Genomic DNA, 18,525 nt, shown 5'->3' with positions numbered 1-18,525 from the left:
TGTTTCACCTCCCTAGATTTTCTTTCTCTGTGCAGACACTCATGTGTTTCACTCATTTGAATTGTCAAGGTCTCTCCTCTTTATTTCTGGCTCTCTGCAACCCAGGCTCCAATACTGCCCGTGCAGTTCTCATCTGAGCTGTGCCGCCACTTCATTTTGGTTGGTTTGCTTGACTGCAGCATCTACTTCAGTCACCATGTGCTCTCAGAACAGTGGGGTTATCGGACCCCAGGCACCCTGAGTTTTCTGACCTAGGCTGCCTGGGAGTGCAGGAACAGTGAGGAAACTGGGCCATTTGTGGCATGGGTACTAGAGGAAGGGGATGGGCAGGGACAGATGGGACCTTCTGGGGGCGTTGAGAAGCATGAAGTTCCTTGAACAATAAAATAAAATTCCTTCATACCTTGTGCAGGTGTTACGGTTGACCAGGAGGATTCCCTGAAAGCAAATGACTCTTTGCAATCTTAAGACAGGAGAAACAAGTCATCTTTTGGAGAAGTGCTTTGCAGCTGAACTGTGTCTGTTGTCTGTTTCCAACAAAAATACTTTCTAACGCAGTGTCACTGAACATAGGTTTGGCAGTGCATGTGAACTTAATACACTCGGCGAATCAGAAATGGATTTATGAAGTTTATCAGCAGCTCAAAACACCAGACTTCAACAGTGGGAGGAAAGTGATCCACCCGTACGATTTGAGTTGAATGAGCATTTGGCTTTAACCATAGCTAATAAGTGAAATCTAAAACCTAGTTTTCCATCTGAAGATCTTTGGGGTCCATTTTTACACTAGCTTGATCAAACCAGGAATGGAAGTTCAAGCTGCTTCCTCCAGCCCTGAGGGTCCTGGTGTTTCTCAGGTCACACCTCTCCACATCAGTCTCCCTCCCACCTTAGCTTAACTTGGCTCCCAACCAAGGATGCATTTCTACCAATCAGATGCCACTGTACAGCTCCTCTCTGGGGGTTGGCAAGGGGGGCGGAATGGAACGCTTGGGAGGGGACCTGGCAGGAGACCTATCTCTGAGACCACTTTCACAAAACAGGGACTCACTTGTGTGCTCAGCTGCAGCCCAGATGCAAGGCCAAGGGAGATGCCCTGTGCTCTCATGTTTTAGAGAGAAATGGCATATAGGAATGATGAGAACTAACAACTACCAAAAACATTTATTAAAAAGTGGCCCCTCATTCGATGTTCACAACTCCTCCCTGAGGGCTCTTCTATTATTATTTTCCTTTAGAGGAAGCAGACTTAGTAAGCAAAGCATGGGACCAAGGCCACAGTGGGAAGGGCAGGCCAAGGTTTTAGCAACACCTCTACTCCCACTCTCTTGCTCTGGCCCACTGTATGTCCAGCATTGTGGCTGTGACCAGCACTTCCTCTTGCAATACTGGGTCCTGCACACCTTGCCCTGGAATCGCCTTGAGGTATATTTTAAAAATGCAGATGGCTGGATCCTGCCCCACAGGTTTTGACTGAGCAGGTCTGGGATGGGGGCCAGGAAACTGTCTTTTAAATCTGTACCCAGGTGAAATATTTGCAGATAACTGAACTTGAACTTGAGATGTGCAGTAGATGTGGTGATGGAAGATGCCAGGACTGAGCTGGTGGAGAAAAAGGTGCTCCTTACAGATGCTCAGGAGAGAGCGCAGGCTAGGGGTGTTTAGCAATCCTGGTATCATAGGACTAAAGGTTGGACTGCCTGGCTCAAGCCCGGGCCCCCATTCTGCTAATTCCCAGGGAACTCCCTGGTCTCCAGATTTGTTCAGTTAAAGTGCCGTCTCACAGCTGTACTTTGTGTTGCATTATGTAGCTTTTTAAAATTTTACAGTAAGTATTGCATGAATGCTATTTACATATAAGCGATTGTTCTTACATATAAAGATATTTAGAGTAATGTTATTTATGATGGTAAAAAACTGTAAACAAACAAAATATCCAGCAATGTAAGACTAAACTTGAGCTGGGGATGTGCTCAGTGGTGGGGCATGTCCTTAGCATGTATGAGGCCCTGGGTTTGATTCTACGCGTGTGTGCATGCACATGTGTGTATGCATACACATACAGACACACAGGCTGGTTAAACTGTGCAGACATTCTAAACAATGGTTGAAGCATATTTAATGATATGGAAAATGTTCACATTATGTCAAGTGGAACAAGTAAACAATAATTCTATTTATATGATTTTGTAAAGAGCGAAAACAAAAGATTGGAAGGAAATATATCTGAATGTTTGAGTGGGTACTTTTGGGTGGTCAGATTACATATGATTTTTATTTTCTTTCTCTTTTTTTCTGTATGTGACTGATTTTCACCAAGAAACACAATTTTCTTATTAAAAATGTCATTAAAAATGTAGCAACAAAGCAAGAATAAAAACCAAAGCAAAAGAGAGATGCTGCTTTTCCTCTAGGAGCAAGTTGGAAAATGGTCAAGTTGTATGTCAGTAATGACCCTACCCTCCCACCCATGCTCTTGCTGCACCTTGACCTTGCCCCTCCCAGCTCTCATCATGTAGCGATTCTGCATCATTGAAGCTGTGCTCTGACTGCCTCCCTGCTAGATGGTGAGGGAGGGGGCCCTGTCCCTCTTGGTCACGCTCGTACCCACAGCATCTAGCAGGGAGCCTACACTTGGCTGCTTCTCAATAAATATTGGTTGCACGAATGAATGAATGGTTAGGTCTCTCCTCCCCAACTAAGCTAACGGTGCCTATAAGGTGGGGCTCATGTCACACACAGGATTTCTGAATTTTCTTGAACACTAGTGTTGGGCATATCAGAGGTGCTTAATAAAGGCTTGCTTTTCTGAGGGGATCACGTCAAAAGGAAGCATGCCCACTGAGCAGAGCCAGCCTCCTGCACATGCTTCCCCTAGAGTTCAGGTGCGACTCCTGCCTAACTGTAAATGCTGTCTGGAACCGACTCGCTGATTTTATTTGCTGAGAGAAGCAACTGAGATAGCCCCGGATCCTTATCTGCAAAAGCAGTCGTGCTGTAACACACTGCTCCACCCCACCTCTTTTGGAAAAAGATTGATAAGCATAATGATGATGTTTTAATGAGCTTAATTGCACATTCCTTATGTTCTTGCAGAGTTGCCAACCGGCTACTTCAACATCCAGCAGTTTGCTTGTAATAACTTCTCCCCCTTCCTTCTGCCAGGGAGCGTAATTATTCTTGCGGTAATCCCGTACTTCAGCCCTTTCTCCCTTGCCTTCCCCCACCCTCTCTTTTTCTCGCTGTTTTTTTCCCTTTCTGGGAATTACTCTAAATGGGTATCTTTGAAAGGAGGGTGGCAGGCTGCTTTTGGTACAGTACTTACCAAGAACCCTTTCATCAAAGAGGCCCTTGTGAGCATGCTCTGGCTGCGAGCCAATCAGATCATCTCGCTGTCTGTTTCTGAAGAAACTCGGGCCCTGGTATGCAAGTCAGGCCAGGCTGCAGACAGGCTGACTGCACTCCCAGGCCAACCTGTCTTAGTTGACTGAGAAAATGCTGAAGGGAAAATTACCTGTTTGGCTCCAGACGGAATTAACATTTTTTTTATATATATATACACAAGTATGTTTATTATTTTTTGTTTAAAAGCGTTTGCCTATCTAATATAGTCATTAATGCTATCTGGTCAGTACTTGAAACATTTTGAAATATGTGCAAATGCAATAAGGCTACAGGGCCTGGAGGCAAAATAAGATGAATTTTCTAATTAAATGACTGAAAACAGTTTTGGGATTAACAAATGGCGGTTCTGTAATCTGTTTATGGGCACTGTTCTGTGCAGGGACATTCGGTCCATGCACAGGCCCTGGTGGGCTAGCAGGATCTGCATAGCCAGTGTTCCTGGCCCTCACTATCCTTCACATCACACTGCACTTCAAATCAAGCACTGCAGAAGGTCATGTGGCCCCAGCCTTGGCAGAAAATGGCCTCTTCCCAGAGATAAGTCAACTCATCTCTGAACAGAGTCTGGGAAACCTTCTCTTGGAGCCCAGGCCCCCAAATCTTTCTTATGAACACATTTTTGATATTTCCAGAAAAAGGTCATAGTTGAGAAACAGATCTTATAGTTTCTATTTGAGGAAAGTATTATGGTGTGTCCTTTTCCTAAACCATTCTAGATTGTTGCCTTCCTCCTCCTCTGAAACCCAGGTTTGTGGATGCTGCACTTGCAGGGTGTTCCCTGCCTGCACGCCCGGGGCCAGCTGCAGGGGACTGAGAGAAGACATGGCTTTGGTCCTCAAGCACAGGGTCTAGACACCTTGGATCTTCCATCTTAAGTGATTTCCTACAGCTCTTGGTATCTGCAGAATTAGCTTGAATGCTTAAAAACGGCTCTATATATCTGAAGTCCAAAAAATGACACCATGTATAGTAGACGGAATTATTGTGACATGTCCTTTTTCTTGGTACTTTTCAGGATTCTCTAGAATTGTACATTGAACTTCTAGTCTTTTTTTTTTTTAAGTGTTTTTTAATTGTCAATGGACCTTTATTTTATTTATTTATATGTGGTGCTGAGAACCGAACCCAGTGCCTCATGCATGCTAGGCAAGCACGCTACCCCTGAACCTCAACCCCAGCCCTAAACATCTACTCTTAAAGATATAAAATATGCTATTATAAAGAACCTTTCTGGGAGTACTTAAACAGGCACATTCCAGAATTATATACAGAATAAATCAAGGGACAATGGGCCAGACGATCATCAGTAATGGTAGAAAGAAGTTGGAACTGAAAGAGGGGAATTTTAATGAACAGGGTAGCTTGAGAATCACAGCTGGCTTAGGCTAGGTTCCTCGAGTGTTACATCAAGTAATAACAAAAATATAACTATATTTTTACATATGAGATTTCATAACTTCCTGAGAAGTAAACAGTCTCTTCCCCATTATTTGTCCCCTCTCAAGGAACATCTACATTCTTACTTTGGGCTCAATGTTTTTGCAAAGTTTCCTTCTTTATGCAGAAGTGCAATGTCACAAACAATGCCAGCCTGATTTGGTGGTCCAGCTCACATGCTACTAGAGAGCCAGGGGCCACACCCAATTGCAGTGAGGTCCCTCCCAGGCCCCTAGATTCCTGCTTGTGCTGTATACAATGTTCTTACAATTTCAGGCTTGTCTGTGGAAAGGATGCTTGGAAATTCTCTGACGGTTTGATTCACTGTGACCTAAAGGGTTTCTTCCTAGGAGGCTTTTCTTTCTTTTATAAGCCCCACAAAGTCATGGATGTAGGCCGAAATCGAGGCCTTCCTATCCACGGAGAGAAAGAAATTTAAAATTCTTTTCATATAAATATATTCACAGAGAATGATCCTACTTTTCTCCTGGCTACTCCCACTCTGGGCAGGCAGAACATAGACCTGGGGGTGGGGAGAGTCTACTTTTGTCTTTGCAGTCTTTTTTCCCATTCCAGGGGAACACAGCTAATTCTCAGCACCAAATTGTACCTCTGAATGGGCAATGAAAAAAATGATGAAAAAAATTCTTTGCCAGTAGTGCACCTTGCAAGCTAAAAGACCATTAGATAACAGTAATTATAGGTTTCTTCTCAAGAGCAAACAATTACCCTAGTGGGAAAATGTCCACTTTTTAAACACAATAAACTCTTTCAAGGATTTGCATACAGTCCACTACTCTTGAGAAAAGCACCTTTGGGAAAAGACCCAAACCCAAACCAGACGAAATCCCTTTCCAGAGTTGAGCAAAGTGACTTGGGGACATGTGTTCTTTCTGCTTTGGGGATTAAGGGCTCTATTATTATTATTGAACTCAAAAGAGAGAATTTTCTTGGTTATTTCTCTCATGTATACAAACCTGGCAAAGGAATTCATTTTTTATAACTATTTAAAATTTTTTTTAGTTGTAGATGGACACAATATCTTTATTATTTATTTATTTTTTTATGTGGTGCTAAGGATCAAACCCAGTGCCTCACGCGTGTAAGGCAAGGGCTCTTCCACTGAGCTATAACCCAGTCCAAGGAATTCTTTTTGTAAAAATAAGTTGTTGAGTCTAAGAGCTGACAATCTATTGCAATTCTGTGTATTATGTGCACAACGTCCATATATCACCATCTTCTGAGGGCAGCAACTGTTTTATATCATTTTATCCCTTAAAAATGATTTTCCCAATGTATAAATAGCTCTGATTTAATTTGTGAGAAATTTTATGTAAAATACACATAAAATTAGGTTTTGTCTGACTTGATTTATACAACGTGGTTTCAGAGTCTATAAACCATAGAACTCTATCTTACAAAAAAAGGGCAATTGGAAAAAGAAAAGTCCATGTAAGGAACCCAAGGGACCTAAAAGAAGCCTGAGGTGTACCCAAGAGACAGCTGAGCATCAGAACCCCCATGTGGTGGGTTTTAAGGTAAACAGCAGGTCACCAACCAGGCACCAGGGTCCTTTCTTCCCAATACTGTACTGGGATAGAGTAATACAGAAAATAGCCCATGGTTTCTCAAGAGGAGGGACACTGAGTCTGAAAGCTGTTCATCTACCTAAGACAAACGGGTTTTCTGAAACCCCAACAGCCGAAGCAGGGAGAAGATACATTTATTTAAAGCATATTCCCCCCAAAGAAGAATCATACTTTCTGCATTTTCAAAGATTTCTCAAATTGCACAAAGGTCAGAACGAGTGAGAGCAACAGAAATGCAGTGGACAAGACCTTCGAGTTATCCTTTCAGCAACTGTGGCTGGTGAGACAGATTTCTCTGTAATTAGGTATCAGCTCTGCTTCCGAGTAGTCAATAGTGTAATCAAAATAGCACGGCCAGGAAAAGAGCCAGAGGAGGGCGGGAGGGCAAAAGGGAGTTAGAGAAGCAACAAAGCAGGGGGCCCAGTGAGCCAGGCTGGACCCAGCCTGGTGGCTCCTGTCAGCATGGGGGGAGGAACTGCTCATTAACACCTGCAGTCTTTCCTGGCTGCACATTCTCATGGCTTTCCTATGTCTGCTTTCAGTTTACAATTATTTATGTTACCCTTGTACAGTTGTGTCTACACCATGACTTTGGCTATTCTCAACTTGAGATCTACCTTCCCTGAGTTCTGAATTAAAAGAATGCTATTGTTAAGGAGATGCACCCCAACATTTGTCATTACTCTCCTGGAACCTGATCGAATAAGACCAGGTAAGCTGCAACGATGACAGAAAGCTGCTCATTCTACCACCATGAAGGCTCACAGTTGAGCACAAAGGGTCTGCCACCTGTAAGGATTTATGTAGCTCAAAGGGATTGTATCACAAACAAAAGTAGCGTGAGAGCAACACCTTACCTTTGCAGGCATGAGGTATTAGATCCGTCCTCTCCGGTGGCTTGCTTCTTGCCCTATTCTAAAATGCATAATATCTGCTCTGCACGATGGGAGTCCCAGACTCTTACTCCATTGCTTCTCTTCAGTGGAGAGATGTACAGTGCTAGTTCTTTTATTGGTCCTATTTACAAAACAATTATAATTGCCTCTAAATAGACTGTAAATTTTAGAAGAAAGAGATTAACATTTTAATGTCTTAGATACTCCCCTGTGGTGTGCAACAGGGTGCTGAAGAGTTGGTTGGCTTTACAGTGCCTCCTCCCTAGCTCTCATGGATCATGATGATAAATAAGATAACACCTCAGAGGAGAGGTGTGACTTCTATACTTCTACAAGGACATTCAGAGCACACAGGGATAATAAGCCTGTTTCTCTGCCCTCTTGCCACATATCAATATCTCTCTTTACCTCTTAAAAATTTTAAAATTTCTCTCAAGCTGCACCTCTTACTGCTACATAAAAATTCTTAATGTTATTGAAAATTAGCATCAAGGCTTTACCTAATAATTGCAATCACATTGTTAAAGAAATAAAATAAAATAAAATAAAATAAAATATTTCCCCAAATTCAACCTAGGTGTATCTTGGGCACAGCATCTACCAATGTCTGAGGCCATGAGTTCTAACAGGAGATACTTGGGCTAAAAGTTCTTACAGCAACAATCTTGCAAGCAAGGGGATCTGCATAAGCAATGTTAATGTACTACCAAGCAGGCTGTCCTCTAGTGTGTAGGGGATCACTTCAGGGAGGGGTGGACTGGACAGAAGGCAGTGGCTGATCACCTGGTGTTCAAAATGATGGCTTGTAGTTCATGCACCAACAGTGGACCACAAGCCCACAGGTCTTTCCTTCCTCTGACCCTTCCTCTTTAGGTGCAGGCTACTTTGCTGAGTTTTCTTTTCCCTCTCCAGATTGTCCTTGACGGGCATTACAAGTGGACTTAAGAGCAGACACCAATGCTTGTGCAATAAAATAGTAAGAGCTGGCCTCCCCAGGCTTACTACTGAATGGAGTAAAGGGCAAGGCCCTGGCAGAGGTACCTGCTCAAAATTGGTACCTGATAGGTACGGCTCTTAACCTGTTTGGGATTTGATCATTTCACACTGGAAATACAGAACTGCAATGAGTTTTCCTCATAAACTAGGCAGAAATGCAAATTACTGTACTTTGGTACTTTGAAAAGCTTGGATTAGATGCTTTAAGATAGGACATGCACAGGTTGGTTCAGCCGAGGCTGTCTTCTTCCTGCTAGGTGACATCTGGCCATTTTCACCCTGCTCAAATCTGTGACCATCTGCTTCTATAGGCATCCTGGCTTCTGATCTGGAAGCAAAGGTGCCCCTGTGGGGTCTTTTCCTAGTAATTACAGAGCACAGCCATTTTCTCTATGTGAGTAGCTAACCAGTAGGCAGTTAATTATTGAGTACCTACTGTGTGCATGGCAATGCGAGCTGTGAGGCTACAGAGATGACTAAGGTACACTCCCTGTCCTCTGGAAGCTTGTTCTCTGTTCATGCCTGGGCATGACAGCACTCTCTCTGCTGAAACACAGATCACACACACAGCAAAACTATCTTCAGTTCTTAAGCAGAAGGTACCCACTTTATTAATTCATTTGTCCTTCCCACAAAAGATAAGCACTTCATACCCAACACCAGTTTGAACACTGGTATTGTTCTACAGGATATGAGAGCTTCAATAGCCACCATTTACAGTTCAGACAGATAAGGGAGAGGGGAAACAACCCAAATCCAGGAGGCAATATAAAAAGAAGAGAACAAAACACATGTTCATACACTCACCCTTAAGTACAGGGGAAAACCAATTGGGAAACTTTCATTTTCTTCTTGGATGTGTATTTCAACAATCCTGTGTGATACGTGTCTATGGAAACCTTTGTTATCTCAAAGATAGTGAGGTACTAAAGGCCTCTGTTGCCATGGAACAGCAGTATTTGCTTTTTCTTCTATTGCACAATATCTAATTATAGAGACCTTGATAAAATTATGCATTCCTAAACACAAATTAAGGCCATTTTACAGGAGCCTTCACTTTGTCAAATTTCATTAAAAAAAAAAAAAAAAAAGATCAGGATGACTTTGCAGAGTCATAGGGGTAACCAGATAAGATTCTCTAGAACCTCTAGTTGGAGCTGCAGAAGTGTCCTAGGTAAAAGGGGCATGCCCGTTGTTCATTCATCCACTGAAGCCCGAGTTGAAACTGTAAAGCCCTTTTCACCACGGTACTGCTGCTGTAAGATGCATAGTTAAAAATCAGTTTCTTTGTTTGCTCCCCAAACCCAGTGATGGATTTAATAGTGCAGAAGACTGAACAGTTATTTTGAAATAACATGTTGCAAATACAGTTGGTACTTACTTCCCATTTACCCCTAGTTCTAGGTAACCTCTAGCCTGAAGCTGGGGTATGTTCTGTCCCTGATTTTATACTTTTACTTCATATTTATGTCTCTATAAGCCTGCATAATACTCTACATGGAGTGTTTTGAAACTTATCTTTTGAATCAATGCAATAGTTATTTTATAACTTATCCTTTCAATCAATAAAAATAATAGTTTCAAATTGTGCATATGTGCATTTCAGTTGCTTCTACATTTCTGCAACTCCAATGTTGCTATGAACATCTTGGTCTGTGGCATCTTACAGACCAACTGGGACCTGTGGGGATTTTTCTTAAGGTCTTCAGACTAGGATATTGCTGTTGTTTATGAGAATCAATTTCCAGGTCTCTCACTTCTTATGTGTATTATTTGTTAAAGCCAATCTTCCAAGAAGATTTCTGTGCTCCAGGCATGGTAGAGTTCTTCACCCCTCTCCTTCCTCAACTGCCTTCTTCCACTTTACCAAGGTGCTCTGCCCTGAAGTGCAAAAACCTCCACAGAACCAAATGAAAGGACACTCTGAATTACTGCTGCAAGGAGTTGAGGGTCACAGAGCCAGCCCAGAGCCTTCAGCATGCTTCTCTCTCACACAGACTCTCGTCAAGGGAGAAGTGTGGGGTTCAGCCTGGGGTGGGGGTCTGAATTCAGATAGGCAGATGCCCCCTGATTAACAGTGGCTGGCTTAGTAAAAAAGTGATACATATTCAGTACAAACAATACTCTGAATTTTGATCTTTCCCTGGACAAGCACCGTGTGGTCTGCAGCCTCTAGGCAGCCACGTGATCTTGAGGAGCAGTGGCTCACACTCTACCATGCACCAGGTGGCTAAGCCAGGACCTCTGATAGGATAGGTGTGTCGAGTGCATTTTTGACTTAGGGTATTTTCAACTCACAATGAGTTTATTGGGAGGAATTCCATTGTAAGTCCAGGAGGATGTATACTCTAGAATGGCGTGGTGCAAGTTTTGAGAATCCCTGACCATGACTTTTCCATCTCCTGACTTATTTTCAAAGAATGCAGTTTTAGGGAGAGAATCTTGTGAGGATGGAACAGAATGGTAAGAAGTTCTGACCGCAGTGGCACCTATGTCTGACAAGTGACAAATGTGTAGAGTGACTTGAAGCTCTGCACTCCATGCATCTGCTTCAGTCTTCTTTTCTAGCTTCCCACCTATCTTATAACTAGAACAGAGGCGATACCGTTGTCTTCAGGCTGTGAACTAACACATTTATCCAAACAGAAAAAATGAAGTCAGACTTGCTCCGTCAGAAAATCAGTCTCCTTCAGTTGTTTTATTTGACAATGAAGACTGGTTTGACTAATTGAGTCACATGGTGGCTGTTTCCATAAGTTGAATGAGTAATTTATAAGGTCATGATAAGAATTATTTAAAGCATATAAAATCATTTCCTAAAAAATATTCTATAGGCAAAGATGAATCAATGTGAACAGTATTTCTTTTCTCCTTCTTTCCAAATATATTTAGTTAAAGTGCCTCAAAACCCAAAAAGAATAACAGGTATTGTTTGTGGGAGAAGTATGTACAAGTGTCTATTCGTGCAGGGCACTTCCTGCTTTCAGAACAAGCATCAAAGAATCTGTGGGGCGGTCTCCCTGCATCTCTGCAGGGGAATGTGAATCTGCAGAGAGACTTGATTGGCTCAGGTAACACAATCATGTATGTTCTGTAGATGAGTCAGGAGATGTATGAATACAAGAGTAAATTTAAATACCTTTTATTGTCCTACACAGAAAAATGTAACCACCTGAGAGAAAAGGGCACACCCTCTCTAGACGTCAGTCTTCTCAGTATAATGTTCAAATGCAAGCCCGAGTCAGGCAGGATGATTAAACTGACACGGTGTACCTGGGTATACCGGGGGAGGTACCTGTCTGCTTGGGTGACATGGCTCTGAGGGGGGCATGTCAGTGGCCTACAGTGGAAGGAATTCTAGGGCAGGTTCCACAAGTAGCTTAGAGACCTTTGGAGAGTCACTTTTCCCCTGGACTCAGTCTCTCCACCTAAGAAATGAGGGTTGGAGCCCACATTCTCCCGGGTTCCATGTGTACCTCAGCCCACCTCCCCCTTTGCATGTTGCTCTACAAGCCCAATGCAGGGCCTACCCTCCAGTGCCCTTGGTATGGGCACTGGATTGCCACTGTACCTGCCAGCTGGGTCATGTGCATACTGTTAGCCCTCAAGCCGGCAACACCATGGCTCTGGCTACTGAGCAGTAACCTGAGTTTGCCACACTCTTCTCTCCAGTACTTTCTCTTATGCCACCCCAGTCACTAGGCAGGGGAGAAGAATCAAGCCCACATCAAGGGTTTCAGGGACCAATATTTATTTTGCTCTCTGAATAATATTCATGTTTTATTTCTGATACCCTAAGAGACAAACAAAATAAAGCAATTATAGCTCATGGGGGAACTTGTGGCAGAGGATAAAAAATAGCCCTTGTTTGCTTTATACACATTATAGAGGAACATTCAGAGGGCACCTCAGGTCCCGCCTGCCCCCTGCCTTTTATGGGAACTGTTCAAAGGCAGGGTAGAATCCTGTAGAAGCATATGGGATAGGATGCAGGTGGAGCTCTGGATCAGTAGGTGAATGTGCAAGCTTCCAAGCCTGGCTGCCTTGGTTCAAATCTGACCTCTGCCACTTGTTGACCGTGTGACTGGGCAGAGCATATGACCGAGCCTCTCTGAGCCCCACTGTCTTCTTCATCTGTAAATTGAAGCCTCAGAGCTTCTTGGGATTAATTGAGATAAGCAATAGAAACATACTCAACCCAGGAACTGGAGCATAGGAGGAATGAGAATATTGTGATTATTATATTTTTATCATACAACCTTCTATTTCAGGCACATGAGAGCGATTCCATTGACTTCTTTAGTAGGAAAGTCTAGCAGATAAGAAGTCAAATCCATCATTCACGATAGCAGTCAATGTTGAATTTTCTTTCTCTCTAGGATTTTTTCCCATTATAAAATGGGAAGCTAGGTCAAATTTGCTCAGTTAATTTTGGCCTGAGAGGTGCTCTTAGGACCCTCCACATTTGCCTGTAAGGTCAGACTTATCAGTTCACGCTTGTTAGCGTGAAAAACTCCTTTCCTATCACTGCTCCTGCCACTTCCCTTATCCTGTCTTTCTTCTGGAACAAGTGGACTTGCAAGATATTTCACTCCCTGTTTTGGCAAACACACTTGTTCTGTGAGAGAGAGTTCCGCCCATGTGTACAGCCGTGGGCTACAGACATGGGAGGGTTTATCAGACAGAAAGCCTTTCTTCTGCAGGTGCCAGGGCATTGAAAGCAGGGCCCCTGCTGGCTGTCCCCTTCTAATTAGGAGTGCCCCACCATTTCCGAGCTGTGGCTCTTAGGGATACCAGACTAAAGCTAAGAGGACTGTGTGTGTTTACTGGTCCTTGGGGTGGACTGGGAAATTTCCCAGCCAAATGATGAGCAACAGGCATTCTAACATGGGTGGAACTGAGGCAGTAAGCTTTAGTGTAGAATTACCTGAAATTCTGCATCATGATAAATTTATTTCACACAGAAGTTAAATTCCAGAATCTTAAAGTCGTTCCAGCAGTGCTCAGGAACAGAGCAAACCTGTTCGGGGGTTTTGACGTCCATGTCATGTGTGTACGTACTGCCAGTGTTGACCAATGGCCAGTGCTATGGCCATTAGCCAACTTACTAATGACCAATACCTCAGGTCTAAGCTGGGACAGGGAGGGAAAAGGTCTTGTAAAATACGTCATAAATTAGCGACATTAGATAAGAACTAGCTAGGCAGGGTGGCGCACACCTGTGATTCCAGAGACCTGGGAAGCTGAGGCAGGAAAGGCTAACTTTGGCGACTTGTCAAGACCTTGTCTCAAAATAAAAAATAAAAAGGGTTGAGGATGTGGGTCAGTTGTTAAGTGTCCCTGGATTCAATCCTCAGTACCCCCAACCCCTCAAAAAGTCCCCCCAAGACCTAACAAACCTGGGCCTCTAAAGACTGGGTTTAAACCTTAGCTCTGTCACTTGCTACCTGAGTGTAAGGCATTATTAGAACTACTGTTTCTTTCTACTCTGACTCCCCTTTGCCTTACAATTGATAGATCTTATTTTTAGAAAGTATTTGAAAAAATTTTACAAAAATATTTGACCAGTAACACACTTGCTACCTTAGGTGCTTTAGTGTCAGTTCCTCACTTGATGGGTCCTTGGAAGAGGCCCTAGAAATATGTGAACTATCCTTAACTCAATTTCGCCTTAGCTGGGACCCCAAATGCCCCTGGATAGGTAACTCTGAATGTGGTGGGATTCATTTACATGCTCACAGTCATCCCTGTGTTTGATTAAATTACTGCAGCCGTCTTGGGCTGAAAATGGTCACCTCTCCTAGTACAGGGACATGTAGGTGCAGGGATGAAGTCCTTATCATGATGCGAACCCCTCTTGAGTGTGAACCCCTCTTGAGATAAGTGGGTGGCAGAAAAACCAACTATATGAAGCCAGAAACTAGCCTGCAGAAAAAAATTCCAAACCCTATGGTTCACACATGGAAAAAAATTGATGTTTTCATTTGACGACAACCTTAAAAGTTTACATTATAGTAGTTCTTCCTTATCTGCCATTTCAATTATTCAATGGTCTGAAAATATTCCATAGAAAATTCTGGACATAAACAATTTATAAGTTTTAAGTAACTTATTACAGTATATTGTTATAATTGTTCTATTTCATTATTTGTTGTATTATTAGTCTCTTACTGTGTAGGAAAAAACATAGCTTATGTAGGGTTCAGTATTGTTGGGTAATAGGGTTGGTATGAATTGGGGGTCTTAGAATGTGTCCCCCTATTGATATGGGAGTGTACTCAACTAATATGGAACCAAGGAGCAAAACAAGTTTAAAAAAAACTCTAATAAAAACATGTTTTGATCAATCAAATATTTCTCTATTCTATCCATAAACAATTTTATAAAAATCATTGCTATATATGAAGAAATGGTCAAAAATTTTGCAGTCAAAAATATAGAGTTAGGTAGACACAGTATCTATATTTTATTTTATTTTAATGTGGTACTAAGAATCGAATCCAGTGCCTCAGGCATGCTAGATGAGCACTCTACCACCAAGCCACAATGCCAGCCCTTATATGTGTTTTAAGCAATTAATGAAACTATGTCACTTTCTTGGACTTGGTGACGTTTTTAATATTTGCCTGATTCAAAATCTTTGTTGTGCTTCCTTTTCTTGACCTAAATGTCAATTTTCATAACTTTGAATTCTACTTTTTTTTTTTCTCAGAGGGTACCTCTAGCTTTGAGTCCCACAAAACTGGATCTGCCCATGGACAGCTCATCATTTCTTTCTTTTTTAATATATGTATTCTTTAGTTGTCAATGGACCTTTATTTTATTTATTTATATGTGGTGCTGAGACTCGAACCCAGTGCCTCACATGCTAGGCAAGCACGCTACCACTGAGCCCCAGCCCCAGCCCCAGCCCCCATCTCATCCTTTCTTTAGGAAGAAATGAAATAAGATGTGTGCAGTAAGTACCGAGTGGGCTTCTGCACCACAGTTGGCTGGCAGCAAGAGTGCTGCAGGGAACAGTACCGACACACAGTTGTGGGACATGTCCAAAGTGCAGCAGTGGATGGACACAGACCATGTCCAGGCACGGCACGGGAAACTTGGAAGGAGACCAGAACTGAATCTGGATCTTTACCCTTTAGAAGCATCATGGCCAAGAGCATGTGAAAAGCACAAGGCAGCAGGAGCAGGAGGATCTGCGCTGCAAGAGGCCAGGAGAGGGTAGTGAGGTGACAACAGCCATGGCACACAGCCCTGCCTCGGGCCGTTCCAAGACCTCTTTGCCTAACCTCTACCACCAAGCTACCAACCTGCACCACTGTACTTCTGCCACCCCTGACCAACCTTGGGTCTGGACAGGGTCTGGAATTGAGAACTTTGGGGGTTTTAAGAAGGGAGAGCAATGCATATGTTATGTGTTCTAAGTCTCCATTGGGAATATGAGGCAGCACCCATCAAACACTAATGTTTTTAAGGAAATACAAATGTAAATATTTTAAATTTTTAGTCAGATTTAATTGTAACCAGATTTTCTGTATGGCTGTGGCAAGAAGTTGGAGGGTGAAATGGAAGGTATGGGTTCAAGGCAGGGAAGGCAATTCTGAGGCTTATACCAATGGCCCAGACAAAAGAAGTGAGCTGGATTCTGGTTTCCTCTGTAATGCGCAAGAGATATTTGTCTCCCCGTGATGAGGCTGACTCACATAAAACTGTCATTTTTATAGGTTGAAAATAATTGAATATTGGTTATTTCTTATGATTCAGATATTTGGAATGTTAAAAACACAAATAAACAAAGGAAGGCCCATTCTCCCTCCCTGTGAACACATCCCTTTCCTCTCACAGGGGAGGTCCCAATAGTTGGTCTGGATTTCTTCAGGATGCTGCAGACTTGGTCTGATGAACATCTCTGTAGGTGTAATAGGGACTTCATTTGTTTTTGTAAAATATCAATTCAGCTTTTGCTGAAAAGAAGGATGTTCATTATGTGATGTCCTATGTTTTTAATTTATGTATACAACAGGAAAATTTAATTTTTAATGTTTTAAGAAGGTACTGTCTTAATAGAGAAAATTAAAAGGCAGCAAAAACTTTTTCGAAACCTTCACTGAAACCCGGCCAGCTGGGGAGGAAGTGAAATAAGAGGGGGATGTTATTGTTAATAGTTAATGGTTACTGAGTATCGACGACTTGCAGGGAGAAACCGCACTGCAAGAGGGATTAGCTCCGGTCCTTGCCCAAGCACACAGCCAGACAGAAAGTGGAAGGCAAGCCCTTTGTTATGAGCACTACAGACCACTGGGTGAAATAATGAAATAAAGAAAAAGATTACTGCATGAGTCATCTCTGGAAAGTAGTAAACATTTTAGGCTGATGAGTTTCATCTTATGTAAGAGTTAACGTGAATGAAGATGATTTATAATGGGTCTGCACATTGTTTCAGAGGAGCATCCATAGACCTGATGGGGGGGATGCTCCATTTAACCTCTGAGTCCTAACGAGGCTCTGTTTTCCAGATGAGCTCAAGGCTTGTCATACGCTAGACCTGGAAAGCATAAATGGTATTATCTTTGTATATACAAATAAAAATCAATTCATTTTCCAAATGTTTAACTCATTCAGGAAGAGACTCACAAGAATAGATCCCAGCTAAATCAACCATGTTAGCAAATCTCCTTCTGCTTATCAAATCAGGATATATTAGGTTCAATAAAGGTGCTTGACTTATAAATCTACAAATAAACAGCAATTTTCCTGAAGAACATTTTGATTCATCATCTGAAACTGCAATTCCTGTTCATTTTAGTAGCTTTTTTGTAACTTTTCCTTAAATAAAAGGAAATACTACATCTGTAAAATAGAATATCTCAATAAACTATATTCTCAGACTATAAAAGGATTACACTGTCTTCCTGTGAAAATGATCATAGAACAGAAGTGCTGACTAGAAACCTTTTCTCCATTATATTTTTGAAGAAATACCAAGGACTGTATTTTCTTACAGACTGACATCCTGAAAGGAGATCCACCCGAAAGGTAGAATTAAGCCTACTTGTCATTCATGCAAACCATTTAGCAGCCTCTACTCCTGGAATATTTCAAGCCACTTGTGAAACACATTTCAAATCCAGTAGTCTGCTCACAATACAAGAGGGAGGAAAACAGGTTTGGGTTTCTTATATGCCCTGTGAATCCACATCTCCAAGCTGTGTTGCAGTTCCCACAACCACTTCTCCAGCTACCCTGATAATCAGACCTGGCTAGGAAGGTTGGGAAACCGGGGTTCCGTATCAGGCTGTTTACTTAACACGTGTCACATCTAAAATAAGGATTGCTTTAGCTGAAAAAGCAAGTCATTTATAAATGTGCATTTATAAGGGCAAAAGTCAAGGCAACTGTGCAAACCACTTGTCAACGTATTTAGAGGAAATTGTGTAATCAACTTAACATACCAGTTAGCCTTTACCTGCAAGGTCAAGCTCAGAGTTCCTGTATGTCACCACACTAGCCTATTAATCACTCTGCAGGAAATTCCACATTTTTCTTTAGATTAAACTATAGAAAGTGGAGTGGGAACAGAATCTAGAGAGGATTTCCTATTCGTTTCTTTGTTTCCTCTGACTTGCCTGATGTTTCATGATTTAATTTTTTTAAAACTTGTCTGCTACAGAATTTAAAATAGGTTCAAAATGATATATTTCAATATGTACCGCTAACGGGCGTTTTATAACACAAAGGTAAATGTAGATATTTGATGGCTGGATGCCAACTTACTGCTGTAGATCCCTACCAGAGATAGAAAGCATTGACACTGTCAAACAAGTAACAGATCTTTCATTCCAGAAAGAAAGAAAAGGATATGAGCTACTAAATTTAAAACCATTTCCCCTACTTTTTCATGTTGTCAAGAAAGTTCAGAAGAAATATTAATTTCAGGTATTTTTAAAAAAATCATTTTCCAATCGCTTTTTAAATAAAATTACCAGAAAATATCTTCATTTTTAAAACAGCATTATCGAATTATGATACATACACCATGCAATTCACCCATTCAGAAGTTTAAAATTTAGCCTGTTCTGGTGATGCATATCTGCAATCCCATGGACTGGGGAGGCTGAGGCAGGAAGATCACAGGTTCAAGACCAGCCTCAGCAACTTAGCAAGACCCTGTCTCAAAATAAAATAAAAAGAGCTCAGATGCA

General features: G+C 42.0%; 1 protein-coding gene across 6 annotated transcripts in view; it reads right to left on the bottom strand.

The window, feature by feature from the left end:
- The window catches only part of Vti1a (vesicle transport through interaction with t-SNAREs 1A), a 343,300-nt gene that overhangs the window by 58,581 nt on the left and 266,194 nt on the right, over nucleotides 1-18,525 (bottom strand). For 2 of the 6 annotated variants that reach the window (XM_058581306.1, XM_046449815.2), the window contains one exon: nucleotides 7,289-7,448. The exons of the other annotated variants lie outside the window; for them this stretch is intronic. In XM_058581306.1, coding sequence (XP_058437289.1) covers nucleotides 7,307-7,448 — 142 coding nt within the window. In that variant the 3' untranslated portion in view covers nucleotides 7,289-7,306. The remainder of the gene's footprint in view (nucleotides 1-7,288; nucleotides 7,449-18,525) is intronic. 6 annotated transcript variants of the gene reach the window in all.

The sequence above is a fragment of the Marmota monax genome, unplaced genomic scaffold (assembly GCF_021218885.2).
Source record: "Marmota monax isolate L192 unplaced genomic scaffold, Marmota_monax_Labrador192_F-V1.1 WCK01_AAM20220418_F8-fsc00004, whole genome shotgun sequence".
Lineage (NCBI taxonomy): Eukaryota > Metazoa > Chordata > Mammalia > Rodentia > Sciuridae > Marmota > Marmota monax.
This window is presented reverse-complemented; position numbering and strand designations above follow the sequence as displayed.